This window comes from Cajanus cajan, chromosome 8, assembly GCF_000230855.2.
Source record: "Cajanus cajan strain Asha chromosome 8, NIPB_CcT2T_4, whole genome shotgun sequence".
Classification (NCBI taxonomy): domain Eukaryota; kingdom Viridiplantae; phylum Streptophyta; class Magnoliopsida; order Fabales; family Fabaceae; genus Cajanus; species Cajanus cajan.
Genome location: NC_138524.1, coordinates 1,960,635 through 1,972,278, shown reverse-complemented (window position 1 = coordinate 1,972,278; position 11,644 = coordinate 1,960,635). Strand labels below are relative to the sequence as shown.

Sequence of the window (11,644 nt, the reverse complement as noted above, 5' to 3'; positions counted from 1 at the left end):
TTGTGAATATACTTCCATCGTACCCAAAGAAATTTTAAACCATCGTTAGTCAAATTCTAAAGCACGAATACAATTGTCATATTGAAACCCTTCCCTGACATGAACTGTAAGGACGTTCCCATAAACTAGATCAAGTAGTCAGCAAATTATACTCCTAGCTAAACAACTCTCTCTCACTAGGTACTACAATGTAACACCCACCATGCTCAGCTTTCAGTCTGTAATATCAAAACAAAGTTTAGCCTCATCCCAAGGTCCATTGATCTCAAACTTGTACTCCTGAATCCTTATAAGCCAATAAGGGCAGACCACGTTGACAAAAACCAACAAACTAAGCAGCAGCACAAAAAGTAGGGGATGCAGCATGTACACAAAACTTAAGGTCATGGCCATCAAACTGAAAGAAAAGCATAGGTGCAAGCGGAAGGAATATTTTTTAATACAGTAAGTAACCAGAGGAGCAAAAAGGAAAACCTGCAATGAGAATAACATGATACCGAACACATGCAGTCTTGATGGAAGACGAGAAGCAACAAAAACAGAGGCGACTACAGAAGCATTTACAGAGATACAACTGGTCAATGCAGGATTCTTCAGAGCCCCCGGTGCTTTGACCGTGGATTCTGAATAGTCATGCAGAAAAAGGTGAAGTACAAGAAGTGATGCAGCCACTGCCCAAATGGAATCCGAACTAATGGACCTTGTAAGAGTTTGATAGATGGGAGCCAAAATGTATAATACGGTTATGAAAAAGGAGATGTTAAGGAAATAATGGAGGAGAAGGCTAAGGGAAAGCATTTCTTGAGTAAAAAGGAGAACTAAAAAACCTGAAATAAGAAGACTTACATCAATAAATAGGAGAGAATTTTCATCAATAGTTGACGTAAGTGTACGAGTCCAGACCAAGACAACAAGAGCAACAATGCATAAATATTCAGAAATGGAAACCGAGTCCAACATCACCTTTAGCATGTCCCTTTTTACAACACTAGCATTCATGACCATTCCTTCCAGGAAAGATTCATCAGTATGATTGTCATCATAACCAGGTTGCATACCACCATATGCTACTTTTCTCCATCTGGGACGAGGTGGAGAAGAATTCTTAGCCAAATTAAGATCCATTGCAGTAAGTTATTTAATTTCAGACACGCCTGCAGGGTCAAAGTCTATTGTAGGGAAAGATCTAATTGTCCTTTACAAAATAAATCTTGCTCCACAGTTGTGCCATCTTTTGGCTGCAATCAGTGGTAGAGCATATCAAATTTCAGTTTCACTCTCTTGTCTTCCAAGCTTGCACGTATGAAAGTCATCTCCGTATTCTGAAGAATAAAAGATGATGAAATTACATACAAAGGAGAAAAATAGGTAACTCCACACAGCAATTATGAAAATCATCTCCATATTCAGAAGAATAGAAGATGATGAAATTACTACAAAGAAGAAAAATAGGTAACACCAGCAATAGATGATTATCATAAGTCAAGATTAAAAGCTTCAAACTTTAAATAGTATTACCTCCGGTCTTTTTTGTAAGAAACAAGTTATAGTGTATTTTACACTATAACTTTAAATCTACCTTGGGTCCTTTAAATACACTATAACTTGTTTCTTGTAAAAAGAACAAGAGGGAGTATTATGTAAAGATCAAGCAAAGAACATAGAATATAGTTATTTGAGATGGCATATATACAATGATATTCACTTGCAGTTAAAAATGTTCGACATTACAGTTATCACTTATCACCAACCACATCATTGAGCTAGACAAAATTCCACAAGCCAAGAATGTTCAGATTAGTGGAACCTAAAGCAGTATTTATTGTAAAGGGTTTGAATATTAATGGAACCTTATCAAGAATATTACAAATTGCACTCACTTATGTACAAAGTGCTACTTTTTTGTTGTATAGTCAAAGAGTACTGCAGGAAGCAAACTTAATAAAAGCCAAGGCTGAACCAAATGATAATGTCTAGTTGAAATAAAACCACTGCTTCAGCATTTCAATGGACACAGTTCTTCCCATTATCAGAAGAACAAAATACCAAAAACCATCTGAGTTACAATTCAATTCACTAACTTTAATAAAGAAGGCTAGCCACACTAATCACTACCGATTAGAAATTCTGCATATAAATGCAACGATAGCAAGGACCATTTTTAGGGTTTACCCCTTGACTGAATTAAAGAACAGGGAGAAAAATCTTGTTCTGCATTGAGCATTTCTAAGAAAAAATTCTAGAACAAATATAACAATAAATAAGGATCGTAAATGGTTTGGTTTGGAAAACCGAAATGAACTGTAATGCAATGGACATGTGGCTTAATAATCTGAACTGAACTGTTTAAATTATGTAAGAAACAAAATGGACCAAAATAAACCAGTTGTCCAATTAACTGGTTCTGTGAAAAATGGTTAATATGGAGTGCAATATAGTTTCTGTGCCTTCTATTTTTACCCGATCCTCAGTTCTGTGAAGATCATAATGCCTATAAACTTATCAAAATTAGCAAAAATCATATAATCACACATTTGTAGATCTAAATCCCAATTTCGAACTCAACAGTGAAGAACAACTAAAATCCAAAAGGAACACCAACACCCACACCGAAAGAAGGGATAAGAGTAATGGTGGAGGACTCAGCCTCAAGATTGGTTCAGTTAAGATCATGATAATTCCTTCCGAACACACATTAAGAATATTTTTTCCAAGGAATGAAAAGACAAACAGAATAAGAGAAAATACCAAGATTTTGACCAATGTAGATTGAAACCCTAAGGAGACCAAAAAACATATGCATCAGTTAGAAATTTAGTGATGATAGAGAAAAAAAAAAAAAAAAAAAAAAAAAAAAAAAAAAAAAAACTAGAGAAAGAGTAAGCTAAAGTAACGAGAACGAGCGAACGTCATAAACATCATAAAGTGCAATTGAATTAAACAAAGTAAAACTCAACAATCAGAAATTCCATTCAAATAGAACATGAAACCATACAAAACAGAGAGTAAAATTTTACATCACAACTCAATTAGAATTGGTCTTACCTAGAGAACGACGTCGTGACGAGTTGAACAACCAAGAAGAAGAAAACGGAAATCGGAAGGTTTTGTGTTGAGTGGTAGTTAAAATGATTTATTAACTAGTTGAAGCCAAACATGCCCTTATTTTCTCTTCTGTGTCTCGCGATAACAATTTCAAAATTCTATGCGACATTTACATATACAAACTATTCCCTTCTCTCGTTTATATAAAAATAAATAACTAGATATTTTTATTTAATGATAAGAATCATAACTCACTTTAACATATGTTAATGACTAATTTTTTTATCATTTATTTATTATAAAATTTATTAACGAGAGATTTATATTCCTTATGCATTTGTTTTATCTCCTAATAAGTCACTCATTAATGCAAGAAAAAAAATTCCTTGAATTAGATACATTATCATAAATAAATTACTATTTAAAGAATATAATTTAAAGAGTATTTTTGGAATAAAATTTTTAAAAATATATTATTAAATAATGTTAACTAAATTATTAATAAAGTATATTGTATTATCAATCAACTTGTCAACTAAATTAACATGATTTACTTTAAGTAAATGGTTTTAATTCTTTTTAAGAGAAAATGAATATTTTAAAATATATTATCAAATTGGATTCTTAAAAAGAAAAGAAAAAAATGATTGTTTTGATCACTCATTAAGTCAACTCACAATTAAATTATGGTGATCTATTTCATTTTTATTGCAATAATTATATTCTTAAAAAATTGAATGCTTTGAAATATATTATCAAAGTAGATTGTTTTGATGTGTGAATGAGCCAACTCACAAAATAAAGGAGCATGATATGTTACATGTTAACAAAAAAAAATTTTTACAAGTGTTTTGAAATATATTATTAAAGTGGATTATTTTGACCAATTAACTCACTAATCAATCTAATAATATTTGTTTCATGTCAACAATTTTATTTTATTTTATTTTATTTTTTAATTGAACAAACATTTCATCTATTCTGTCACGTTTGAGCTCATTAGTTCATTAAAAAAGACTAACGTGACATGCCATGTAAAAAAAAATCTAATTAGTCCACTATCTGTTTAATAAAATTCATCTTATTTATTGATTAACTTTTTTATGGATGAATACTCATTCATATATAAACTTGTTTTTAAAGAGTATTATTATTTCAAAAATAGTTTGTCAATTGTCCACAAAATTATTTTATACTCAATCAATTAAAGTGTCTTTCAACCTTAGTGAGTGTATCTTCATCTCGACTTTTACCAAGGTAGCTTCATCGCAATTTTTGCCAGAGTTTATTTACCTTGACTTCAGTCAAAGTATATTTATCTTGACCTAGATTAGACATCTTTTATTTAGCACAATCAAATTAAGTATCTTTCACTCAAGTTTGATTAAAGTATCTTCACTTCAGTTTCAATCAAAGTATCTTTAACTCAACTTCGACTAGAATATCTTCACCTTGACTTCAATCAAAGAATCTTCACTTAACCTTTGCTAAAGCATCTTCAAATTGATCTTGATCAAGGTAATTCTTGGTCTCAACTAAAGCATCTTTTGCTCAACTTTAATTAAAAAATCTCCAACTTGTCCTTGGTTAGAGCATTTTTCAGTCAGCCAAAACATGTTTTATTTGGCCTTGGTTAGAACATCTCGAACTTGGTTGTACCTTCACTTTAGTTTTAATGTATTCAACATGACATCTTTCTAAGTATCTTGAAATTGATTTTAGTCAAAAACATATTTACATCAACCTTGACTAGAATTATTTCACCTCTATTAATAAAGTTAAATTAAATTGAACCAAAAAAATAATAATAACTCTCATTCTATTTCTTAAATTAATTTTGATCGTCATTTAATTTTTTAAATAAAAGATGATAAATTTTTTCCATCCATTTAATTATATACAATTCATTCTTCATGGCCCAAGTCATTTATATTTTAATATCTAGATTAACAAGATTGGATTTTAAATAAATAAATCATATTAGGTTAATTGGATATATTTGTCGCCCTTGTTATTAATTTATACACATTATTCGATAACAAGTAAAAAAATACTTTAAGAAAAAAAGAGTAGTTGTTATTTTTAAAAGAGATACTTAGTATCGATATATTTTGTTTAAAAGATGGTATTAATTAATAATAGGCAATTTTGGATAGTTGCTAAAGTAACATAGGATTTAAAAAAAAAAAAAAAAAAAAAAAAAAAAAAGGACACCGAGACATTTCTTTATATATTGAATTGATAAATATATTCATAAAAAAAACACTTATATTATTAAATGGTGCATTGGTGCAATGGTTGCAAACTGATCGTCCATGATGTTGGAGCAAGTAGGTACCACTGCCTCTTCGGGTTTGGTACCCGGGTAACAAACCTATGAGGATTTATAAAAAGCACAATTTTAGTATTATTTTTTAATTAAAATCAGAGTTTTACATTAATAATCTGTATATTAAAAGTTTGTTTTAAATGTCAAATTAGATTACTCAAGAAAAATTGTAAATTTGATAAGAAAAAAAGAAATCCCCAGTTACATGAATCTGGGACGTTGAAAATGCTGGGCTTATTCTCTCTTGGCATATAGTACATATTACATGAAAGATCTCAAACTTCAAAGCTTAAAACATGAAACCCCATGATTGGTTCATTTGATGTTAGGATATGTAATTTAATGTTTGAACCAATCGGCCCACTACATTCAAGTGATGATGATGAGTTAGTGAATTTTCTCAGAAGAAAGATGGCACCGCAAAGGGAAAACTGCTTTGCCATTCCCAATTTCTCCAAGTGGTGATCGTTTTGGGGCTAAGAATCCACCTCTACCCCCATGTGCTTTTCTTTCCCCGTTCTTTAAAACATCATCATGCTTCTTGCTATTTTCTGTGATGTTATTGTTTTCCTTTGAGCAACAAACCACTATTCGCTTCTCCAACTCATTGTGTGTGTCTATTGGAACGGCTGAACATTTGGTCCCCTTAACTGCATTCTGTTCCTTCTTCAATTTTTCAAGATCACCTCGGAGTATGGAGAGTTCTGCTTCAAGTTCGTTTGTTTTACTTTCAGATGAAAGAGCTTTTTCTTTCCATTCATGCACCTGTGAAAGAAAACGCAAGTTTAGTGCCAAGATTGAGATCCTTACACAAGGCCAAAGTGATTCACTAGAAATGCCATCAATCACATTTTAAACATTGTCAAGAGCACTAATGCTGACCTTACAAAATCACATGAATTAACGAGTCAAGTTGAGTAAAGTCTGGTTAGATACAAACTTAAAAGACTTTTTCAAGATTTTTCTACTAAAAATAAAAAATTATTTTCCAACAGAGAATCTCTCAGAAGCTCATTCATGTTTGTATCCAAACAATAACTTAATATAGGCGTAATAATAACTACCAATTTCTTTCTCACCAAAAAAAATATAATATTTTAATGGCTATTTATGGTAGTTTATGGTTTCCACCAGATTTTCTCTTTCAAATTTGGATTCTAAGAGAAAGATAGGGATCATCAGATGAAAAACATGGAAACATTGATTATAAAGTCCAAACATTTATAGTTGTCAAATAAGACAACTAGCCACGCCTATACTTTAGAAAAGAAGTTAATAAACAAAAATATGGTGGTCAGTGAGAAACAATAATTAGAAGAAAGTGTCACAAAAGCTTTTTTAAACTTGTATCTAAACATGTTGTGAGAAACAATAATAAATAAAGGTAATCTGAAACCGGAAAAATATAGAACAATTGGAAACAATGAAGTGTATCTTACTGTATTGTGCAGGGATTGAATTTGAAAATCAGAATGGCGGGCACGATCTTCCCAAAAATCTCGAGAAGCCTGCAATTCCTCCATCTCTTCCCTGACCTTACCTAGCATCTCCTGCATTTGGGACCACTGCTCAGTCTCTGCTCTAACTTGCTCTACAATTCTTCGTACAACTGTCTTGCAATGTCCCGAACAAGCATTCCCTTCACAAGACAATTTTTCCTGCAGTTTGGTAAAAAACCATTTGCTTAATTCAGTTAGTCAACACTCAAAATATAGTGTTTTACATGAAAAAAGGTTGATCATTCGGTAATTATATCATATTTTTTTTAGCTTCACCGTAGCCAACATTGTGTATGTAACATAATACACTAATTGTTGACAACAGCCTACTATCAACTAGTTATGTATGAGCAAAGAAATCAAGGATATACCTGATGAGGTACTCGTACGGAAGATGGATCTTGAAACTCGACTCTCTTAGCATTTGAACCAGAACTGGTAAGAGAACTACTAGCAGTGGACAGCAGAGAATTATACTCTTCCTCCATTCTCTGTAATAATATCCCCTTTGACAATCCCTCCATTTTCCTCCTCAGAATCTCCACCTGAAAGTTTTAATAATAATATCCTTGAGAAGAAAACACCAAAATATCATTCTCAAACAGAAATGAATTCTTTTAACATCAACTCTTTGAAATGCAATTTTACTAAAATATATATAAATGGAGCCCAAGAAAATCCGAAGATAAAAGAGTAATCAAAACTCAAAACATGGGTTGAGAGCGAAACGAAAAGGTACTTTCTTACTCACATTTAGTTTTCCACTTGCCACAACGTTATCTTCAATTCTGCCACTCCTTTTAATTGACAAACTTATGTTTTCCATCTCTTGAAACTCCTTCAAATATATCTCATCCGATGATCCTCCAATCTTCTCCAGTCGCCTCTGCAGAACAGAAACTTGCTTGTCAAAATTTCTGTTATTCTTTGCCCCTGAATCTTTAACTTTCGACCTCTTATACAATCTCTGAAGCTTCTCAGTCAACTCATGAATCTCTTCATCCAAAACCATATCCACTTTCTTTCCTTCACAAATCTTGATTCTTCCCTGCATTCCACTTTGCCAGTTAAAAACAGCAGAACGTGCAAATCATAAGAAATGAAATCACAAAAGACTAGTGCAATTTGCCCACCAAATTCATAAAATAATTCAATTTGTTCACAAAATCAGAGAAAAAAGATGTTCCCATAAAAACAAAGCATCCATCATACTTTCAAAAGTTTGGACAATAAACCTTAAATATTACAACAAAATTGAAACAAGAGATTCCTTGGAGCCAAATTTAGAAACACCTCTCAAATGGCCTTGATCATATTCTTAGAAAAGTGGGTTTGATCTAACTTAGCCCTATACAATACAATGGGCTAGTCCTTGGGAGATTTGTAACACACCCTTCATGCCTAAGACTAAATATGTTAAGCGTGATCAGATAAGTGTCCTCCCAGCTTATATACTCTATTCTGATCATTCATGTGGGATCTTGGAGATTTAGTATTTTTATTTGAATGGAGTAGTGAACGTTAAAATGAAGATAATAAAGAAAAGTGGAGTAATGAAGAGAGAAGAGGGAGACTAACAGAAACAAGAGTGTGAAGTGCAGATCTTAGAGTCTTCTCCATCTTAACGCGAGTCCTCTGCAACTTCTTAACGGCAATCTCCTTCTCCATTCTCAACAAGTTACATTCAGCTCTCAACATTTCGGCTTGAAACTTCCACTTCTCTTCCTCGAAGGCCCAGCCATGGTCAGTCTCGCTCATGCTTTCAACTCTCTCCCTCCTCCCCTCACCCTCGCCACCGTTGTTCAACAGCACTATCGGAACACGTGCGCGTCTTTCTCGGTCAATCAGAGTCCCCAGCCTATTAACATTGTTATTATTGGTCTTGGGGTCTCTCCGGAAAGAGGGTCTCCGGCGAGGGAAGTGGAGGATCCTGGGGGTGGGAGGAGGAGGAGGGTGGTGGCGCCACTTGGGTCTTCTTGATGCCATGCAAAGGAAAGGGGTGTGTGACAGTGACAGTGTGTTATGTGGAGCCTGGAGAGTGAGTGATAAAGAGGTGGTTGGCGTGCAACCTCGTGAAGTGGAATGAACAGAGATTTGAAATCAAAATGTGTGTTGTGTTGTTAATGACAAGGTTTATGTTCGCTTCTTCTTGTTTACGGGAATTTCGAGAACTGAACCTTTCTTTCTTCTTTCAAATGCACACTATCATACAACAACAACACTATACGTTCAATTTTTTTACACGGTTATTTCTCCTATTTTTACGTGAGTTAATTACCTATATATCAGTTTAAAAAAAAATTATATTGATAATTAATTATATTTTTTAATTGTATTATATCACTGTTAAAAATAAATATATTTATAATAATATGATGTAATCAAAAAATATAATTAATTATCGGTGTAAAAATATTTTATACTGATAATATATAGGTGATTAACTCTTTTTATATTTAGATCCATAATTCTTTTTGGTGTGTGCAAGAGGATCAAAATTTAGGATTCAAAGTCTCTAATTTTTAAACATTAAAGTTGTGGTAACTTAATGCATTTAAACTGTTAGATTTATAAAAATAAATCAGATTGTGACACGTGTACAATATATACTTTGACTTAAATGTACACGTGTCATAATCTGATATATTATTATAAATCCAACAGTTTAAATATATTAAGTTACCATAACTTTCTCTATGTAAAGTCAGAGGATCCATTTTTCAAAATTTAAAAGAGTAAATCACTCATTTCATAATTTAAATTGTATTTTCATGTTATATTACTTAAATCACTTCACTAAAATAAATAAATAAATAAAATTTTAAGGCTTTAAATTATTTTTAATTTGGTTTAATTTAGAAACTAAAGTACTAAGGTTTACTCTTTCGGCGATGCATTAGAATTGAAAATTTTACAATAATTATTTTTAAATAAATAACTTGTAAATTGGACATTTTCAAATTTAAACATCATGCACCCATCCTATTATTGTATATATCCTATCTATAATTATACAACTCGGTTATCCTAGCTGATGCAATAGGCCTTTTATGTGCATAGACGCTAATTCCTGTTTTTAATGTTTCATATGGATACAAAAAAGTGATAATTCAATGTGTCAATCAATTATATGAATCTCAGTCCTCAATTGTTATTTTTGGTTTGTAATTTCCTTACAAACTATTGATGTTTAACCAAAAATATATATATTCTATTTGTATAAAATTTATTGAATATAAATCAAAATAATATACATTTTTTACTGACTGAGAAAATGATATACTTATGTGGTTCAAATTTTGGTTCATGGAATATATTATCTCAAGATAAAAATATTTATTTTACGTGTGTTTATGATCTTTTATGAATGTGATGAATATTTTTTTTAATTAATATTATAGTTAAAAAAATTAAAATATAGGCTAAAATTGAAGAGTGTTTTAGTTACACAAACTTTTAAAATTATGTCTTAAATATATTTTTTAATCCCTTAACTAAAAGGTAAATCTATTTTTTTCTCTCAAATTTTTAAAAAATATCTTTTAGTCTTTTATAATTAAAAATATATATATATATTATTTTCTTTGATGAAATACCATTAATAAATATTTTAGATATTGTTAACAAAATCTACTTACCAATGTTCTTATTGTTAAAAGTATCACATTAAATTTTGTTGATTATATATAATTATCTATTAATTATGTTACTTACAATATGAGATATTAAAATAATATTTTTAAAAAAAAATACAAGATTAAAAAAATAATTTTTAATTTAAAAGATTAAAAATAAATTTATCTTAAATTTGATAGACTAAAAGTATATTTCAGTTTATAATTACTTATAAAGTAAATATGTGAACATTTTTACACTCATACTTTCTACCATTAATTAAAAATAACAAATTTTTGTAATCCTATCACTAAATTATTAAAAAAAAAATATTAAATAAGATGCAAGATTTATATTAAAAAAATCACGGCAAAATTTATAAATTTATTATTTCTAATAAATTGTAGAATTAAAAACAATGATAATATAATACAGTTGATAAAAGGGAATTCGTACCTGCATGTGGGTAAGTTTTGTTCTTCTTTGGTCTGAAAATGAAATCTTTCGTGCCGATATTTAGTCAGGCATAAAAAAAACTTGCTTTAAATTTATTGAAAAACTAAATTAAATTAATAGTAATATTTTTATAGTTTCTTTTTTCTTTTTTCGTCTTAAATTCATTTATTCGTCATCTGTATAATTATAATTAGAAAATGATACTTTCTCAGTTTTTTCCCATTTAATCAGGTCTCAGTATAAACAAAACAATGTGATCTAAGATAATAATTAAGTAAAATATTTATAAAAAAAAGTAGTATTTTAAAATTTAAAATTTTATTATTACAAGTATAATCCTAAAAAGTTGGTCATATAAGATATAATATTTGGTCATAGTGATATTGGACTATTTTTATTTATTTATTAAATTACTGTAAATATATTATTATATATTTGTATGAATATTTCAATTTATACAATAGTATGTTATTGGATTACTATTTTTTTCTTATTTATTGGATTACTGTAAATATATTGTCATATATATGCTGAAGATTATAATAATATCGGTATAACTTTTATTTAGTATTACATCACTTAATAACTTAATATTAAATGTGAATTTTGTAAATCTAACCATTAGAATGAAAGTTCATATCACTTTATGTTTATATTAAATTTTGTTAAAATTAAATAGTAACTTGAAGGTAATCAAAGT

At 30.1% G+C, this 11,644-nt stretch overlaps 2 protein-coding genes across 3 annotated transcripts; both read right to left on the bottom strand.

Annotated features, from left to right (window-relative positions):
• Positions 1 to 3,223, bottom strand: SETH1 (phosphatidylinositolglycan synthase family protein). 2 transcript variants are annotated; one of them, XM_029271257.2, is made up of 3 exons: positions 3,046 to 3,223; positions 2,749 to 2,777; positions 1 to 1,322 (listed from the first exon to the last, which is right to left on the bottom strand). In XM_029271257.2, exon 3 carries the CDS (start codon positions 1,123 to 1,125, stop codon positions 214 to 216), a length of 912 nt encoding a protein of 303 aa, XP_029127090.1. In that variant the 5' UTR covers positions 1,126 to 1,322; positions 2,749 to 2,777; positions 3,046 to 3,223; the 3' UTR covers positions 1 to 213. The 2 variants fall into 2 exon arrangements, with proteins under 2 accessions (XP_029127090.1, XP_020214676.1); XM_020359087.3 differs by lacking the exon at positions 2,749 to 2,777.
• A 1,997-nt stretch (positions 3,224 to 5,220) lies between these two features.
• Positions 5,221 to 9,058, bottom strand: LOC109799000 (myosin-like protein). The gene is made up of 5 exons (XM_020359467.3): positions 8,452 to 9,058; positions 7,625 to 7,921; positions 7,245 to 7,418; positions 6,814 to 7,032; positions 5,221 to 6,139 (listed from the first exon to the last, which is right to left on the bottom strand). The coding sequence occupies exons 1-5, from the start codon at positions 8,857 to 8,859 to the stop codon at positions 5,762 to 5,764; spliced, it is 1,476 nt and encodes a 491-aa protein (XP_020215056.1). The 5' UTR covers positions 8,860 to 9,058; the 3' UTR covers positions 5,221 to 5,761.
• Positions 9,059 to 11,644: the final 2,586 nt, after the last annotated feature.

What these genes read in the sequence shown, in the direction of transcription:
- SETH1 (XM_029271257.2), bottom strand. Translation starts at nt 1,125, where the DNA reads ATGGATCTTAATTTGGCTAAGAATTCTTCTCCACCTCGTCCCAGATGG.
- LOC109799000 (XM_020359467.3), bottom strand. Translation starts at nt 8,859, where the DNA reads ATGGCATCAAGAAGACCCAAGTGGCGCCACCACCCTCCTCCTCCTCCC. An exon ending in CACTTCACACTCTTGTTTCT is followed by an intron (nt 7,922 to 8,451) that starts GTTAGTCTCCCT and finishes AGTGGAATGCAG; the next exon opens with GGAAGAATCAAGATTTGTGA. An exon ending in TTCAATCCCTGCACAATACA is followed by an intron (nt 6,140 to 6,813) that starts GTAAGATACACT and finishes TTTCTTTCACAG; the next exon opens with GTGCATGAATGGAAAGAAAA.